The sequence below is a fragment of the Aulonocara sp. 'chitande type north' Nkhata Bay genome, linkage group LG6 (assembly GCF_057382095.1).
Source record: "Aulonocara sp. 'chitande type north' Nkhata Bay isolate Kocher_YH1m ecotype deep benthic linkage group LG6, A_spYH_male_GT1.1, whole genome shotgun sequence".
In the NCBI taxonomy this organism is placed as follows: domain Eukaryota; kingdom Metazoa; phylum Chordata; class Actinopteri; order Cichliformes; family Cichlidae; genus Aulonocara; species Aulonocara sp. 'chitande type north' Nkhata Bay.
This window is the reverse complement of record NC_141349.1, coordinates 392,617-411,468: the sequence shown is the minus strand read 5'-3', so window position 1 is coordinate 411,468 and position 18,852 is coordinate 392,617. Positions and strand designations below refer to the sequence as shown.

At 46.9% G+C, this 18,852-nt stretch overlaps 1 protein-coding gene across 2 annotated transcripts; it reads left to right on the top strand.

The window, feature by feature from the left end:
* The first annotated feature begins 135 nt into the window (after positions 1–135).
* Positions 136–17,124, top strand: galnt7 (UDP-N-acetyl-alpha-D-galactosamine: polypeptide N-acetylgalactosaminyltransferase 7). 2 transcript variants are annotated; one of them, XM_086294519.1, is made up of 15 exons: positions 136–640; positions 4,826–4,937; positions 5,410–5,728; positions 6,819–6,985; positions 8,258–8,388; positions 9,473–9,552; positions 10,948–11,130; positions 11,748–11,865; positions 11,950–12,072; positions 12,342–12,457; positions 12,895–12,997; positions 13,506–13,604; positions 13,846–13,974; positions 14,148–14,178; positions 15,896–17,124. In XM_086294519.1, exons 1-15 carry the CDS (start codon positions 518–520, stop codon positions 16,000–16,002), a joined length of 1,941 nt encoding a protein of 646 aa, XP_086150645.1. In that variant the 5' UTR covers positions 136–517; the 3' UTR covers positions 16,003–17,124. The 2 variants fall into 2 exon arrangements, with proteins under 2 accessions (XP_086150645.1, XP_086150644.1); XM_086294518.1 differs by lacking the exon at positions 10,948–11,130 and adding an exon at positions 10,589–10,771.
* Positions 17,125–18,852: the final 1,728 nt, after the last annotated feature.

Sequence of the window (18,852 nt, the reverse complement as noted above, 5' to 3'; positions counted from 1 at the left end):
GGACTTATTATCACCCCGTACCTTTATTCTGAATGCTTTCATATTAACTCCGTGTGAATGCTACCAATGCCTACTGTTCCCTTGGATGCACTTTTTACAATTGTATATGACGTGGACAATGAGCCACATCCCTCCTAATGACGAACAAACCAGACAGGACCGACCTCTTGTTTGTCTCCACACCCAGTAATACCTGCTTTTAAGCCCGTGCGTGAGCCTGTCAGCAGTGGAGACCACAGCCTACCAGCATTGTCGTCCGTGCAGCAGCACAGCCCCACAGGTGGTGGTACTGCGTCTACATCTACACGGCGCCTCAGAGAGCCGGACACGACCGAGAAACAACCGAAGAAGAAGAAACTGTTCCTAGCATGGAGAGGCACGGCGTGTCGGTGTAGTGGAGGCGGAGGTCGCTGCGTCAGCAGGAGCCTGTTCAACATTCAGCACAAGCTAGCGATCTGTTAGCTGCTTAGCTCCCGTGCTAACTTGAAGCTAACGCAGCGTAGCGGCTGCTGCTAACATGAGGCTCAAAGTGGGATTCATTCTGCGGAGCCTGCTGGTCATCGGCACGTTTCTGGGCCTGTTGGTGCTCTGGTCCACCCTGACCCCCAAAGCCAACAGAGACAGCCCGTTTGAGAAAAGGGTGAGTACACAACAGGCTCTGAGCCACATCAGTGTTAGCGTGTGAGCAGTTATGACACGCTGTTGCACTGTGTGTGTGTTGGGCAGTCAGCGGACGCTGTGGTCTGGACTCTAGCTGTACAGTCGCTGCTGCTGACAGCACCGTGGCTCCCAGCATTCATATCCGCATATGTCACCATGTTGGAGTCAAAGGCGGAAGTGGGTTGTAAAAGTTGTTCCGGTATTGCGGTTTTTCTGCAAGGTATTCAAATGATTGCATGTAGACATAAGACCAGTGTGCCACTGAGCCACACGGTCATGGCCGGCGGGAGGTTGTTGGTTCAATTCCAACCGGAAACGCAGATCCTTTTTGGGTTATGTAAGAAAGGGCACCCGTGTGGAGATTGCGTGGACCCGGTCCCGGGGACGTGTTCTGGCGCTTTGATGGAGGCTTCAGCAGCTCCCGGTGCCTCAGTCACACCTCAGAGGCAGATCTGTGTGCACGCCGCAGCCCACAGTGGGACACCTTTACGTGTCGTGTCCCGTGTCTGCAGCTGTTTAATGGTGTAGGCTCTGCACAGTCACGCTGGTGTTGTCAGAGGACAAGTGTCCAGTACGTCCTCTTTATTTGTGCCAGAACAGGTGTCCTGAAGCCCTGACCAGTCTTACAGCGCTGTCAAACACAGGAGACAGACAGGCTGCACCATCTGTTGTCATGTCTTCAGGACATTGTCTGCCTCTTTGGCTGGAGGCAGGTGTAGGTAGAGGGGACTGGTGCAGGGTTTCACACCGTTATTGGATCTGGTGTAAGGCGGCTGCCACAGAAATGGTGTCACCTCTACAGGGCTGGGCTATATGGACAAAAGACGTATCCCAGTTGTTTTTGCCACATGAGTGTATATTGATACACATGATGACAGTTGCTGTGGTGGTGGATGGATGGGGGGTTGGACCATTTCCAGGAATTTTCCCCACAAATGCTCAAAGTACTAAAAAGGAGTTATTTTTGATACTTTGCTGATAATTCATCCATACTTACAGTTACTGTAGGGTGTTGTTGAATGCTGGCCTAGTGGAGTATTAGTGTATTAGCAATTTTAGGGCAGTAAATGAATCCTGCCACGGCTGACCGACACCAGCCTGGTGCAGAGAGGCTGTGTGGGTGCTGTGCCTCTCTCTGAACATGGATTCAACTCTGCTCATTTCTTGTTGGTGTCAACATCACACCGAGTCTCTTGAACAGTGTGATGTTAGACAGCTAACGGGCAGCACCCATCACAGACTCCCTGCTATGGTCTTCGGTATGCTGCGCTGAGGCTGTGCTGTGAGCTTCAGGCAGGACTGCTGCCTCTCTGCCAGCTTGTGTCACAGTTTGCTAGTGAAGGATCAACGGAGCGATCACAGCTGTTTGCAGCTACTGGTGATATTTAATTTTTAACACGGGCTGCTTATGAAACCCACCTGTAGTCATGTACCTGCTGTGGTGTGTCGTCTCCGTCTGGGCCTGCCACCAACCTTCAACACTGGGTAATGCGCCACCTGGTGGTTTGTACTGAGGGTGAGAGAACCTCTGTCTCCATGAACCGTGACCCCTCAGAGCGGTTCACCTTCATGGCCAACTCTAGCAGGGTTTCATCTGATTTAGCTTGCTGAAGGCAGCAGTCACAGGCAGCGTGCAAAACTGTTTATGTGGGCTATAACCATAAGGTCTTATTATTACTAAATAAACAGTGCATAGACGAACAATGAGCTCCTGTGCTCCTTCAGATATCAGTGGGGCTCCTTCAGTGTCGGGAGTGAGTGTGGGACAGTCTGAGGTTTGATTTGTGTGTCCTGGCAGCAGTGAGGCAGATACATGATTTAGTACACACATGCACAAAGAGTGTGCCTGCACCCACTAAGTGTTGGCTAAACACAAAAACATTATTTTTCTAATAGAAATAAGGTAAACTGGCTAACGCTGAGGAAGTCCAGCAGCTTCCTTCACTAGGAGTTTAGTTTCCACCGGTGTGTCTTCTTCTGAAACACACCTCGCCGTCTGCTTGGCTGTTTAACATCAGCTCGGAAGGGCTGAACCTGGACCAGACCAGATCATCAAACAAGGGGGAGGCGGGGTTTATTCTGCGTTGTCAATTTAGACAGACGCTGCAAAAATCCATCGCTGACTTCTGTGAATGAGGGAAGACTGAAGCAAGCTGACCAACACATGCTCTTACACATTTATGACCAACTTGTTTATTTCTTTGTTGGCGTGCTGAGGTTTGAGAGCTGCTCACATTCAGTCGGTTTTACACGTGCGGAGCTGCAGATCTGGCTGAGCGAGTCCATGAAGAAGTAGGAACAGGCTCTCATCATCTTAGGTTAACGTGCTACACGAGCAGCTTTGTTCCCTGCTGAAGCAGGTGGGTCACCGAGCCTGCGAGCAGCTGTATGTAATCCAGTCACCCAGGTCGGCCCGGGGATGCTGGAGCCTGACCCTGCTGTCACACAGTCAACGCACACACCTCATTGTTTGTATAGATGTCTGTGTTTGTGTTTCTTTTCTTTGGATTTGGTTTCAGGGACTGTACACAAAAGGAAAAGCTACAGTTTAAATCACCACACACACACACTAACACACACTAACACACACAGACACACACACACACACACACTAACACACACACACACACACACACTAACACACACAGACACTAACACACACACACACACACACTAACACACACAGACACACACACACACACACACTAACACACACACACACACACTAACACACACAGACACACACACACACACACACTAACACACACACACACACACACTAACACACACAGACACACTAACACACACACACACACACACACACACACACTAACACACACACACACACACACTAACACACACACACACACTAACACACACACACACACACACTAACACACACACTAACACACACACACACACTAACACACACTAACACACACACTAACACACAGACACACACACTAACACACACAGACACACTAACACACACACTAACACACACACACACACACACACACTAACACACACACACACACTAACACACACACACACACACACTAACACACACAGACACACTAACACACACACTAACACACACACTAACACACACACACACACTAACACACACTAACACACACACTAACACACAGACACACACACTAACACACACAGACACACTAACACACACACTAACACACACACACACACTAACACACACTAACACACACAGACACACTAACACACAGACACACACACACACACACACTAACACACACAGACACACTAACACACACACACTAACACACACACACTAACACACACACACTAACACACACACACACACACACACACACACACACACTAACACACACACTAACACACAGACACACACACTAACACACACACTAACACACACACTAACACACACACACTAACACACACACACACACTAACACACACTAACACACACAGACACACTAACACACAGACACACACACTAACACACACTAACACACACACTAACACACACACACACACACACTAACACACACACACAGACACACACACTAACACACACACACAGACACACACACACACACACTAACACACACACACACACACACACACACACACAGACACACACACACACACACACAGACACACACACACACACACACACACACACACTACCAGATATCAGAATATTAAACATATAAATACAATCCCATAAAGCACAAAACAAAATGATTAATGATTAATGCTGACAATCCATTAGTTCACATCATGACAGAAGAGCTGAAGTCTCCGCACACTTGGAAGCACAGCCCCCCCTTGTGGTGGACCTGGTAACTGCAGTGGAGCAACTTTATTTAGGATCTTGTGCACTAACCATATGTTTGAATCACGTTTGATTATCAGAATTTAACATCTAGAACAGGACAGTAATGATATTGATGTGCTTTTCTCTGCAGAACCTTTCGAGTTTGTTTGTTTGTGGTGTGTTTGGTTTTGATTCGCTCGTGTTTGTGACCAGCGTGGCGCGCAGACAGACTCGCTGTGTCTTGGCTGCATTAACTCTGTGAATGTTTAAAATGAGCTGCATTGTATTTCAGTGTAGGACACACGTGTTTAATATCCATGTCTGTTGTGTTTCATCATGCAGGATGACAGCTTGTTGCCCAAAGGTGACCTTGCAGAGCAGTTTAAGCCTGTGATGCCCTGGCCTCATGTGGAGGGGGTGGAGGTCGACCTCGACTCCATCAGACTGAAACACGGTGAGGACTGGCTTGTTTTTTCCTGACTGTGGCCAAAGCGGGTGACTATCAAAGTGACAGCCCACGGTATTACTGTATTTAAATCACCAATACTGGTGTATACCTCCTGTATTAGACATGAGTCAATCAGAGAGGCTAGGAGGATTTGTACATGTGCAGAGGAGGGAGGGTGGATGTTCTGGACACAGGGTGATGAAGACGGAGCAGGAGGGCAAGAGGAAGACCTCAGAGGAAGTTCATGGATGTAGTGAAGGAGGAGATGCAGGGGGATGCTGGGATAGGGAGATAGTCTGCTGTGGAGCAGCAGACAGAAGATGATCCTCATTAGTGATTGTTTGTTGGTCTGTAATCACTGCTAATTAACATCAGCCCTGACAGTGGTTTTGGTGTTTTCTCCTGCCAAAGACTTAAAGTCTAACTTTCTTAGCACTTGTATGCTGTGGTCCTGTGTCATCTCTTGGTTTGTGTTCAGGAGGGGCCGACCTTCCCAAGGATTCAAAGGAGCAATCCAACCAGAAGCAGGTGATTCAACAGCAGTATGTGACATTCGGACCTCACACACACGCCTACACTAGCCCCGTCCTGAAGAAAGGTATCCTGGGAAATTTTGAGCCTAAGGAGCCTGAACCTCCAGGGGTCCCCGGTGGACCCGGAGAGGGCGCTAAGCCGTTTGTCCTGGGTCCAGAGTACAAAGACTCGGTTCAGGCCTCCATCAAAGAGTTTGGCTTCAACATGGTTGCCAGTGACATGATTTCACTGGACAGAACAATCAATGACATACGCCACGAAGAGTAAGTACTGCTTCCACTGAATGCATGTCTGCCATCTTTTGTCCTGCAGTCACATCAACCTGATTAATGTTACAGGAGATAAACTTCAATAGCCACAGGAAACGGGCAGTAAGCCTAACACCGATCGTCCTCCTGTAACCTCACTCAGGGATCAATCAGGAAATGATACTGAATCATGCCGCGTGTGCAGACACGTGTTCACAATGTGTTTCTCGTAAACAGAAAAGCGACACATCATTAAGTACGCCGTATCCTGTGTTCTGAGTGCAGAAATGGGCGTGATGACCAAATCACTGTGGCCGATTTCTAACACGACACCTTTGGCAGAGTGTAGCGTGACACAGGTGCTGCCTCACAGCCTTTTCAATTGACGCTGCTGACTTTATCGCTCAGTTGAAGTGAGAACATAAATGCTTCCACTCAGATCCTCGTACAGGCTGCAAACTAATTCGGTGAATGATGTTCTTGTGTTTGTTTCTGCATGTACGAGTCGGTGTGAACTAGGGCTGCTCGATTGTGGCAAAAATGATAATCATGATTGTTTTCACTGAAATTGAGATCTCGATTATTTGACGATATTTATTTAACAATAACAATGTGTTGAGACCGCTGCTCTTAATTGTTGTGACACGTGTTCGAAACGCAGAGAGGTGCGCTCGATTTGCCACACGGAGCAGCGCGAGAGTAAAGCACGAGGGAGGGGCTAATAATTTTTAATGATCGTTGAAAGCCCAGATCGTAATCGAGATTAAAATTCGATTAATTGAGCAGCCCTAGTGTGAAAGGAACATTAACACAAGACTCAGGCTATGGGTCCTGCTGCCGTGGACTGAAATGCACCGTTAGCCTCATTCTCACACACATTGTGCACATGCTTTCTCTGTGCCTTCGAACTTTAACCTGGCGCTCACACACTCGCGCTCTGATGGATGCAGAGCTGAAGCGTCGGACTGTTAGACGGCGCCTGTGTCACAGTGTCGATGCACAGTTTCAACAAGTTTTACCGTGTAGGAGTTGCGTTGGTGCAGCGAGGCTGTACTACGCTGTGCAGCAACTAGGTTTCTCATGGCACACCGTGTCCTCTGTGCAGGTGTAAGTACTGGCACTACGACGACAGACTGCTCACATCCAGCGTGGTGATAGTCTTCCATAACGAAGGCTGGTCAACGCTGATGAGGACTGTCCACAGTGTCATCAAGAGGACTCCTCGCAGGTACCTGGCTGAGATTGTCCTGATAGATGACTTCAGTAACAAAGGTGGGTCTGTTTAAAAACATCATTTTAGATGCGTGTTGGTTCCACTGTGAACAGCCTCCTTTTTCCATCATGCTGTTAATGATCACCTGCAAAGGCCGTCCTGTTGGTTCACGTGGTGCTGTCTGCTGCAGTCTGTGGTCAGAGGCAAGGTGTCACATGGTGTTACCATCATGTCTGTGCACGCTCCTCAGACGTCCACGTGGGCGGCTGTAATCCCCCAGTGGAGCCAGAACGCAGCACAGAGAAGACAGAGGCTAACAACCTGACTGTAGAGAAACAAAGCACGGACACATGTCAGTGTATTCGCTACAGCACGCTGCACTCAGCTGTGGAGCATCAGAGAGGGACATGAAAGTGAGAGGAGGACCAGACAAGCTGCACAGCTGACTCATGCTAGCTAAGTTAGCTAATGCTGTCTGACTAGGCTGGAGTGCTAAACTCTAACTTAGTGGAATGTAAGGAAACCTACCTATGATAGAAACGTCTGTGTGATCAGCTGCTAACAGCCATGAACATATCAATCAGCTGGTGCTGTGTGCAGCACGCATGTGGGAACACATCACTGATAGGTGTGTAGCTTAAACCCATTCGCTGGAACGTCCAAGACAATTCAACTACACAGCAAAAGCAACACACAAGTAGGCAAAGTTCTTCGTGTTACTCATGCATGAGGGAGAGAACCACGACAAGCGCCGTTCCTTCGCTTGACCTCAGTCGCTCTCGTCCGCTCCCCCGTAACACTGCTCTTTTATCGAGGTCACATGAATATACATAGGTTCATTAACATACGACGTGTTCATACACACAAAGAGTTGTGTGTGTGTGTGTGTGTGTGTGTGGGTGCGTGTGTGTGTGGTCAGAGTGTGACCCCATAAAGACTTCCCTAAACCTGCTGGTCTGGAAGTCCAGCGGTCCATCTAAACTAAAGGCACTCAGACTAAAACTGACACAGCTACGTTTATCCTGCCATGAAACAATAAAACGAGGTAGACCTCTCCCCAGCTGCCAGGGTGTGGATGCCAGAGGACTCTGCAGTGCACACGATGCCTTTGCAGACTCCTAAGAATCTACCAACATGACATTGATTATACAACTCTAAGCATATATGAGTAGATATTTCTAAGCATAAATGACAATCAACAATACAAATCTAACAATCACCAGCTCGTGTCTTTACTCCAGCATTCGTCTGTCAGCAAACCAAAACTGTTTTCTCAAATGCTCATTGGTCCAAACGCGTGTACTAATGCTGGCTAACCAATGCACTTGCAGTCCATCTGAAGGAGCGCCTGGAGGAGTACATCAAGCAGTGGAACGGCCTCGTCAAACTCTTCAGGAATGAGAAGAGGGAAGGATTAATACAGGCCAGGAGCATTGGAGCCAAGAAGGCCACCAAAGGACAGGTACCATGTGACGCCACTGTTGCTTTTCCTCTCTAATGCTGACGATGTCTCTTAGACTTTTAATTAGCGAACTGATCAGAATTTAAAATAAACACAGTGACGTACTGTGTGTAGTGTGTAAGAGTACTCTGTGTTAAATGTACAACATCGCCTCTGAAGAGATCCCAACGTGCGGCCGCTGCAGACAGGAAACCGTTCCAGCTCAGTTCTTACGTTCTGGCACTGCTGCAGTTTTCCGCAGAGATTTTGGTTCCATGTGATGTAACTGTTTTGTTTTGTATGTACACTTTATTACTGCAGAAACAATTTCATATAGTAAGAAAGTAAACTGGGCTCCCATCTTTAAATAAGTGTCAATAACTGATTTGTAAAAGTGCCGAATGGCACCAGCAGTCCTGTCAGTGATCCTCTGCATCACCGACAGTCCGACAAGCCGAATAAAAGAACTCAGACAACTGATGGGAGATCAGCTGACAGGCGGGAGAAAAGCATGTAGAGAGGACACGAACACAGTGCAGAGGAGCGTCCACAAACAGCTGCAGAGGGCCAGTCGTTCTGGCTCTAACAGGGATGAAACCACACACGACTAATCTATCAGCAGAGTGAGAACTTTTAGTTTCTCATTTTCAAACTGCAGAGAACAGGAGGCAGGCCTCGTCTTTGTAACGTGAAGTTTAAACATGCTGGAGAAAAAACACTTTGAGGTTTGTCACAGTGTGACTGGAGGTCACAGCCAGCAAGAGTGGACACCGTGTTTGTGACAATTTTACCAACAGACACGGCGCTTCATCTGTCCTTAAACATGCCTGCAGTTAAACCCTCGTTTGTGTCATGTGACGCCAGATTTGCAGATGCAAACCTGCTCTGAAGGCGTTGTGTGCTTTTGCTGCTGACATCAAGCCACAATGAACTGGTCCTTATGTTTCTGAGCAAGAGAAGGAAGAATTCTCACGAGTCGGCAGATTTCGTGACCCAGGAGTCGGAGCTGCTGTCATATTTCAGGATGTCAGTGGACGCGTGGAGCAACATTTAGACAGAGGCTCAGCTTTGCAGCATCACATTTCAAAGGGTTTCCTTTTTAAAGGTGCTGGTCTACCTGGATGCTCACTGTGAGGTCGGGATCAACTGGTACGCTCCACTGATCGCTCCCATTTCAAAGGACAGGTAGTGCGCGCGCACACACACACACACACACACACACAGTGTAGCCTCATGTTATCACAGCTGTCGTGGTTGTGAAGCTGTGCTGTCTGTTAACCTGCAGCTTGTTGTTTTTCAGCACTGCTGTGACAGTTTCAGTTTTTCTGTTTGCACGTCCTGTTCAATGACGTGAACTCAGACATACAGACGTTATTATTACGACATTATTTGTAATGTTGCTCCCGTGTGATCGATGTGAAATCAAATCACGACGTGCAGACTTTCAGCTGTAATTCGAGGGCTTTGAGTCAACCTGCTGAATAATTTAGTCGGCTGTCTTTATTGACCCCCAAAGGGAAATTGCACAAATTGTGTTTGTGTGAGTTTGTTATCGCAGCAGCAGATTCGCACAAAGACGCAAAACAGACGCATTTTAGAGGCTCAAAAGTCACGGACTGAACTATCATAAAGTCAAATTTAAGATTTTATTTTTAAATTAAGAAAAAGATATGAAATGTGATGACCTGCAGCTCTGTAGTGTGTCTTGGACAGATGAGCGAACCGGCCTCGCTAACTGCGAAGCCGTCTGAGTCGGTGTCCTGTTGCTTTTTCAGTTCTGCGATATCATCTACACATAATATAATCTGGATATGAGATGGCTCTGATTGAAAACCAACACATCACCAGAATAATATGGATCCAACTGTTGAATGTTAAAAATGGCTCAACAATGTGGCACAGATGGTTTTAATCTTATGGCTGATCAGTGGCTGAGTGCCTGGAGCTGTATTGATGGAGCCTCGGTGAGTTAGGGCCTCCCCTCCACCAGTCCTTTGACATTTTATGCTTTTTAATCAGTTTTCTGTATCAGAAAGGTCTGACGGCGCTCCGAGGACGCGTCGTCGTCCCACCGTGGCTGCTCAGTCTGCGCGCCTCTAGATCGTCTGCTGTGCTGCATCACTTCTACGCTCTGAGCCACACACTCCTTTACTCTGGTTTTACAGCGCTGTTGTTGAAAAGCGGCACATCCAAAGGCTTGTGTGTGTTTATGTGTATGTAGGACAGTATGCACAGTGCCGCTGATAGACTATATAGATGGTAATGAGTACAGTATGGAGCCCCAGCAAGGCGGAGACGAGGACGGCCTGGCTAGAGGAGCGTGGGACTGGAGCCTGCTCTGGAAGAGAGTGCCGCTTAGCCAGAGAGAGAAGGCCAAGAGAGCGCACACCACCCAGCCTTACCGGTACACACAACGCACCAGCTTGTTAAACTGACCTCTGTTCTGTTTGTGTCTCCACCCCCACCCCGCGTGGCACCTTTCCCTGTGTCTGTCTGTGTGTTTTTCCTGGCACTGCTGTCATCCCCTTCATGTACACCCCTCCTCTCCACGTATGCTGCATGCGTGGCCCTCTGTGTCAGAACGGTGTGTACGGTGCCTCTGATCGACTCCGTCCACGGCGAGACGTTCACCTTTGAGCCCCAGGGTGGAGGAGACAGCAACGGTTTTGCTAGAGGCGCCTGGGATTGGAGCATGCTGTGGAAGAGAATCCCTCTGGGAGCCAGGGAGCATAAGCTGAGAAAAACTCAGACTGAGCCTTATAGGTACACACAGTCATTCCTAACTCGTGTGGACGTGTCCCGGTCATTTCTCACAGGGCTCACAGTAGGAGTAGAGCAGCCTCACCTTAACAGAAAATGCTAATCTTAAGGTCATGTCAGCCGTGCCTGTGTAGAGGTAACGTCATGAGTATGAGTCATTGTTTAGGTGTCTGCTTTTGGGGAATCGCTGCACACATCTATCTTCCACCCACTGGAGGGGAGGAGCTTGTTGTTGACTCTTCTTTGTTCAGTGTAGCACAGCTTCCTCTCAGGTGTCTCTTACCCTGAGTCTGTCTGAAAGGCCTCCTTCTTTCCTTTAAGTGGTCTTGGCGGCTGCGTTGCCTAAGGTGGGTTGAGTCCCGAGCTGAAGGCCGTGGGACTTTGGGATATTTGTGGGGTCTGTGGGTGAGCTTCTGGTGTGAACTGGGCTCGGACTGGGGCACCATCACTCCTTTCTGTCTTCACATTTTCATTCGTCCTCCTGCTGTCTTTCACTCATGTCTCTGTCAGTGTCACTTGTTCATTATCACGTCAGCAGAGGGACTGACCGCGTAGAGTCACATGATTACAAAGAGATGGAAGCTTGTTTCGGGCTGAGGACTGTTTCTTTATACCTGCAGGTCTCCAGCCATGGCAGGAGGTCTCTTTGCTATAGAAAGAGACTTTTTCTTTGAGCTGGGACTGTACGACCCTGGACTGCAGATATGGGGAGGGGAGAATTTTGAAATATCTTACAAGGTAGACTTTGAATTGTCCAGTTTATGTTCATCCCTGCACATTGTAAAGACATCATGGTTACTGTGACTCTGTATGCTGGTCCAGATCTGGCAGTGTGGTGGCCAGCTGCTCTTTGTGCCCTGTTCTCGCGTCGGCCACATCTACAGACTTCAGGGATGGCAAGGCAACCCTCCGCCAGCACATGTTGGATCCTCGCCTACTCTCAAGGTGAAAGCAGACAAACGTGTGAATGGATGGAAACTTGTATAGTGCACATCTTCTGTTTCAAGTTTCCACAGAGTCCTGCATTTCCAAGTTTCTGTCTACACAAAGGAGGTGTTGCTGCCATCTGGCCCTCCACCTGCATGCATGGAGCCAGGTCCAATAGCAGATGCATGCTTTTGCCCTTCTGCCCACAGTCACCGCTACACCTATGCAATCACTCTGTCATGAAAGGGATGGTACTTCATCTACATGTGTTGTATTTGTGTTTGCAGAACTATGTTCGTGTGGTGGAGGTTTGGTGGGACGACTATAAGGACTACTTCTACGCCAGCCGCCCTGAAACTCTGACTCTGGCCTACGGAGACATCAGTGACCTTAAACGATTCAGGTGCACAAAAACCACTCTTCTACCTTTTTACTGAGTGAACGCCCACTCAGAACATAGTGTAGCACTGACTGACTTTCCCCAGGATGTATTCCTTCAGCTGTGCAGTGTGATTGTATGATTTGCAGTCGACGAGTTGGTCTTCATTTAGGGAAAACTGTTTAATGTGGGTACGATCATATAAAGGTTTGTTGTGCTTTTGACACAAATTCACTCCATCGCTGTGGAAACGTTAAACACTGACCTCCAACTGTGCTCAGAAAGATGTGGCTACGCATGCACCCTCTATCATGCTGTAGCGTAAATGTTTTAAAGTGGTGTGTTACAGGTGTGCAGTAAATAACATGCAGGACTATGTGACCTGAGGATGAAGCGTTTTTCTGTCTGAATTCATCTTTAGCTGCTAAGCACACAGCTGATCTCATGTTTGCTTGTTGCAGGGAGGAGCATCGATGCAAAAGTTTCAAGTGGTTCATGGAGGAAATAGCATACGACATTCCACAGCACTACCCACTTCCTCCTAAAAATGTAGAGTGGGGGGAGGTAGGCGTGCTCACACACACACTCTCGTTTTGATATCATAGTGAGGACATAATGCTTTCCCTAGCCGCACACCCTAACCATTAAAGATGAATGCATAACCCTGTCTGTGGCCCTAAAACCACATTTTGAGTTTCAAAACTGTCTTCCCACTCGTGTGGACGGGCGTTTAGTCCCCATAAGGCAGGCTTGGCCAACTCCAGGCCGAGGGGGCCGGTGTCCTGCTGGTTTTAGATCTCACCCTCAGTCAACACGCCTGAATCACAGGATTAGTCCATTACCAGCCTCTGGAGAACTTCAGGACACGTTGAGAACGTCATTTAGCCTTTAAATCAGCTGTGCTGGATTAAGGACACATCTAAAACCTGCAGGACACCGGCCTGAGGCCTGGAGTTTGGACACCACTGCCATAAGGGCTGTTGGTCCCCACAAGCCTGCCAGTATTTGGTCCTCACAAAGATGCATAAACATGTTTCACACACAGCATGCTTCACTGTCCCTGTGATTGCAGATCCGGGGCTTCGACACCAGTTACTGCATCGACAGCATGGGACACACTAACGGAGGGAATGTAGAGCTGGGCCCGTGCCACAGGATGGGTGGAAACCAGGTAATTAAACACTGTCACACGTGACGTGGCTCTTTGTTTTCCTCTGGTGTGACGACATGAGCCAGTGTTACTGTGATCAGTGGGTTAAAGGGACAGCTGGCTGCTTCTGTAGATGAAAGCTTGGGCTCCTTATCGCTCCATGAGTGTGCTCTCCTGCCTCGTGTCACAGAAAGGATGGAGGCAGGCTTTACGTTAGGTGTCCAGATCCTGACTCTGGTTTTTCACCCTGAACTCTGTGTAGCTGTTCCGCATCAATGAAGCCAACCAGCTGATGCAGTATGATCAGTGCCTGACCATAGGAGGCGACAAGTCTGCTATCATCATCACACACTGTGAAACCAACCAGCACATGGAGTGGAAGTACTTCAAGGTGAGACACACACAGATCATAAGATGGATGTAGTGTTGGTCTTTAGATGTTTGCTCAGCAGCGTGTGGAGGCTGGAAGCACTGAGATCACACCAACATGTAGGAGGCAGAAAATCTCTGACACAAGCTGAATTTACTGCCTTTTTTTCTCTCCTTTCCCGTCTGTGTCTGCAGGATCTGCATCGATTCACTCATGTGCCAACAGGTAAAGGACTGCACTGGCATTTTAACTCATCTTTTCTCATCATCACTTTTGGCTTTATCACACATGGAGTCAGCTGCTGTTCGCATCATTTACTTCAGCCTCAGAAGTGCTTTTGGTGCCAGACAGAGACAGACACACACACACACACACACACACACACAAAAGCCCGTTCAGCTATCTTAGTGAGGACCGTCATTGACATAATGGTTTCCCTAGCCCCTTACCCTAACCCTAATCTGGCCCTAACACTATTCTTTAACTAAGCCCCAACCCACATGATAAACCATAACCATTCTGGTCTTAAACCTAATTAATTGGACCAATAATTTGGCCCTAAACCCAATCATTGCATAACAATTAATTACAATTTCCATTTGGCTTTAATCCTAATTGGTACAGTATTACAGTTACAAACTCAATTGATTAATTACATTTAAGAATAATAAAACATAAATTAAATATACAGTTGTGGTTAAACATACTAAGTACACGGTTAAAAAAATACTGTAGACATGATTAAAAATGATTTACATGGTTAAAAAATGACAATCTTTCTAAAAACATGTTGTTGATAGTGAGGAGTGATCAAAAAATACATTTGGAGAAATTCTACCCAAAAAACTAAGAACTTTCTAAAACGAAATTCGAACTGAAAAACAGACGTGTACAAGTGGGAGGGTGTAAATAGAAGCACTCTCTGCTCACTCCTCTCCATCGGACAGAGCAGGTCGCTGAGAGCAAGCCTGGTTTCCTCTTTCCACTGTGCGTAACTAGACCTGAAGACCTTCACGGGTGGAATCGCCGCCACATAGGCACACACATTCATTTGTTATAATTTGATTTATTTTTTCTGTAAAATACTAAAAGGTTCTTTTCAAAACCAATTCATTTTCTTTCTTTAAAAACTTTTTAAAAAGTTAAAAATTTCTTTTCATTTGGTGAAACAAAAACAACAATTAAAAAACTCATCATGGTTGGATGGACTTCTGACTGGACCCTGGTGCACCATGGCAGACGCCGTGGACAATCCAGGACCCAGACACCCTACCGAGGGATGGCCCGTGCACCGCCCGCCTCCAATTGGAGGAGGGGCCCAAACGCTCATCCTAAACCTGACCATAACCTAATTGTAACCCTGACACTAAAACCACAGCCTCAAAAAGGCCTTCAAACTTGTGAGGACCGGTGAGTGTGTCCTCACAAGTGACTGTTGGTTCTCACAAGTATAGTGAATGCAGCTTTGGGTCCTCACAAAGATAGCTAGACAGGAACACACACACCATTCATGGTTTGCCCGTGCTCTGGTCTGGTCTACATCCTGCAGTGAGTGTTGGGCAGAATGTAGACCAGACCAGCACAGAAGGTTCTGGTTTGTTTTTCATTACCCTGCAGTGTGACACCCTGCACGCTCACAGCAGTAATAATCGTGTCCACACCAATCATTGTTAAAGGGCAGCCTTCCCACAGTTGTCCCTCAGTGCATGTGGACAGCACTAGTGTGTAGACCAGGGGTGGGGACCTCCAGGCCTTGAGGGCCTGTGTGTGTCAGATCTCACCATGAATCACATGATTAGTTCATTACTAGACCTCTGGAGAACTTCAAGACATGTCTAAAACCTGCAGGACCTTGAGGCCTGGAGGTCCCCACCCTGGTGTGTGTTTTGTAGGTGGCCTGTGAGCGTCCGTCAGTAATCCCGCTGCTGTATTCTCCTTATAGGAAAATGTCTGGACCGCTCCGATCTGCTTCACAAAGTGTTCGTATCAGACTGTGACACCAGTAAAACCACTCAGAAATGGGAGATGAATAACATCGTGGCTGTGTGAAGACATCTGGGAGAGATCTGTTTAGAGGAAGAATACCTGACACCTAGGTGTTGGTGTACCTCCAACAAAATGAAGCCCAAATGGTTTAACTGTTGACATCGGCCCAAATGTGAAGGTTGCTCTGACACTCCAGAAGAGTTTGATCCAGAGCTGCTGGATGAACACGAACTGTCCCTGGTGGTTGTTTACACTGTCTCTGTCCTTTCAGGCTCTCAGGTCTTTTCTAATTTTCTCATTGCATTTGTGAAATGAATCCCATCAAGTCTTAAGATTATTAGGTCTGTTTAGTCCTCGGCCAAACTGATGAGCTGACTTACCAAAGAGTTTAGACTTCAGTCACATCATCATCATCATCATCATGGGTGTGGTTTTTAGTCTGCCGCTGGAAAAAGACCAGGATGAAGAAGGTCCTCAGTTTAACGGAGGAAAAGAGCGACAAGCAGCACATTTTGAAGAATATTTGGACGTGGTGACTCGCTACTGCTGTTTGCTTTGATTTGGTTTTATTGGATCTTCACAAACAAACCCCTCGTCTGGCCTAAGTGTGATTTTGATTGCACAGGCTCAGTTTGGCTCATTGGTGATTTTATTTTCATTTACCAAAATGTTGAAAAGGCAAAAAAAAAAAAAGGATTTCCTTCCATTCGCGTCCCTAAGCTGTGGCGGCGTTTCCTTCCTCTGTGCTGAGCTTTCAAACCAGCATGAACTCCTGAACTTTAGCGCTTTGCTCCTCACAGGCTTCATTTACTCTCTGACATACACTGGGATACTCTAAAGGATGTGTGGGTCGCCGTCTTACCGACAGCCTGGATGAGAAATATAGAGTTTAGTAGCTGACCAGTACTGTGACTCATTAGTAATCGGGGTGGGGTTGGAGGCAGGATTATTAACATGTAAAAAATGCACAATTATTGTGGTTAAAAAAAGAAGATGTTTTTGTTTTGTGTGCAGCAGGGAGGGGCTTTGGTGTTTGGATGTTTTGTACTGTGTAAATAATCATTTCTAAAGATGATCGTGATGGATTTTGTGGAGGGCTTGAATGATCTTGTAAATAGCTAACTTATAGCAGAGATTTCATAATGTGGGCTGAGGAAATAAATGACCTGATTTTTACAACTATAACTGTGTGACTGAAGTGGAACTACTTCATCAGCCTGTGCGAGAATCTCGCCTCACAGCAACAAAGTTGCTATGGATACGACCCCTCCCACAGGCCGAAGATGTGCAGAGTTATGGACGCGAGCGGCGAGACAGCCTGCAGTCTAAAGCAGGTCGAGCAGAAAAGGCGAGAGGTGTCAGGACGGAGGGGTGGAGCTGCAGGTGGATGTGTCCGGTGTTACAGGCTGCACAGTGGGCTTCACTTTGTTCTGTGCTCTTCTTTCTGTTTAAAGAATGAGAATCGTTTCTTTTTGTGAAAAAGTTATAAACAGAAAAAGGATTGAGAGAAAGAAACCTAAAATTCCAAACAAAATACACTAACAGACAATTGTAGATGCTCCTGTGTAAGGTCATTAAGATTAAACCGTGATGATAAACTTTGAACAATATTAAGTTGGCTGAGTTAGCTGCACAGTTTCTTCCTGATAAAAGGGAGTTTGTCCTTCCCATTGTTGGCTGCTGGGGTTTTCTCCATTTTGCCAGATTTGTCTGGTGACACCACTGAGAGAAACGATCTTTATATGAAGTATTTAAAACCTTGAGACGCACACACAGCGCTGTATTGTGAGTCAGTCACGGTGTGTTCTGCAGTACCCCTCCATGAACATCGTGCTGATAACATTCATATACATTTACCCACAAGAATTTCTTACAGTTTGACACGTATTTACATTTTCACATAATTTACAAATAATCATCAAAATCATAAAAAGGAAATCAATTATTTTTTCAGTGTAATGTAAATTCGTGGTAGGCAATATCAGTGATGGCAATAACAGCGTTACAAGTAACGGCGTTACTTTTTTCAGTAACGAGTCCCTCCATATTTTGGCCAATCACATGCGAGGATATAGGATAATATCATTATGTGAAAAACAGAGAGTGAGAGACGCGACAGTCAAGTGGAGCGTGCGTCTGTCCTCTCAGTGAGAGACAGTAGACAGCTGTGCGAAAGCAAAAACACAAATATGCCTGACACCCGTAAACAAAGCAGCATCTGGCTGCAGTTTAAAGACTTTTTTGTCTTGGTCTCGATACCCTCCGGTCTTGGTGATGTCTTGGTCTCGGTTTAGGCGGTCTTGACTACAAGTCTAGTAACGAGTAATCTAATTACTATTCCTATCGTTACAACGCCGTTACTGTTACTAACAAGAAACTGCGGCGCGGTCGCGTTACTATTTTACAGCAAACAGACGGTTGAAGCTGTCTGTAGTTTACAGCATCTTATATCAGCTGCACAGAAGTAGCTGTAAGTAATCTGGGCGCTGCAGCTTTAAGCAGCTGCGCTCCCGCGGACAGCGATCACTTTCTGCCCGACGATCACTTTTTGGCACAACACCTGGAGCTCAGGGGGCAAAACAATGGCATGAGTGCTGCTGTTTGACTGAGGAAGAATAAAGTAGTCGTGGTAAGCCGATCACATGACCACTTCAAGATGACAAAGCAACAAGGTGCCAGTTTTTAAATTGTGCTGATAGGCCACGTAAAACCAGAGTCATGATAAACAATATATACGTGTGTTTACTGTCTGAGGACAGCGCAGCGAGACCTCTCTGCTAATGAGCAAAAAAGAAAAATCAAACCAAAATCAGCAAGTTCATGTTGGTGCAAAAATGCACCATGTTGATATGGCAACATGACATTTGGTTGTTTAGGAAGATTTAGGAGTGACGGCGAGAGAGAGAGAGGGAG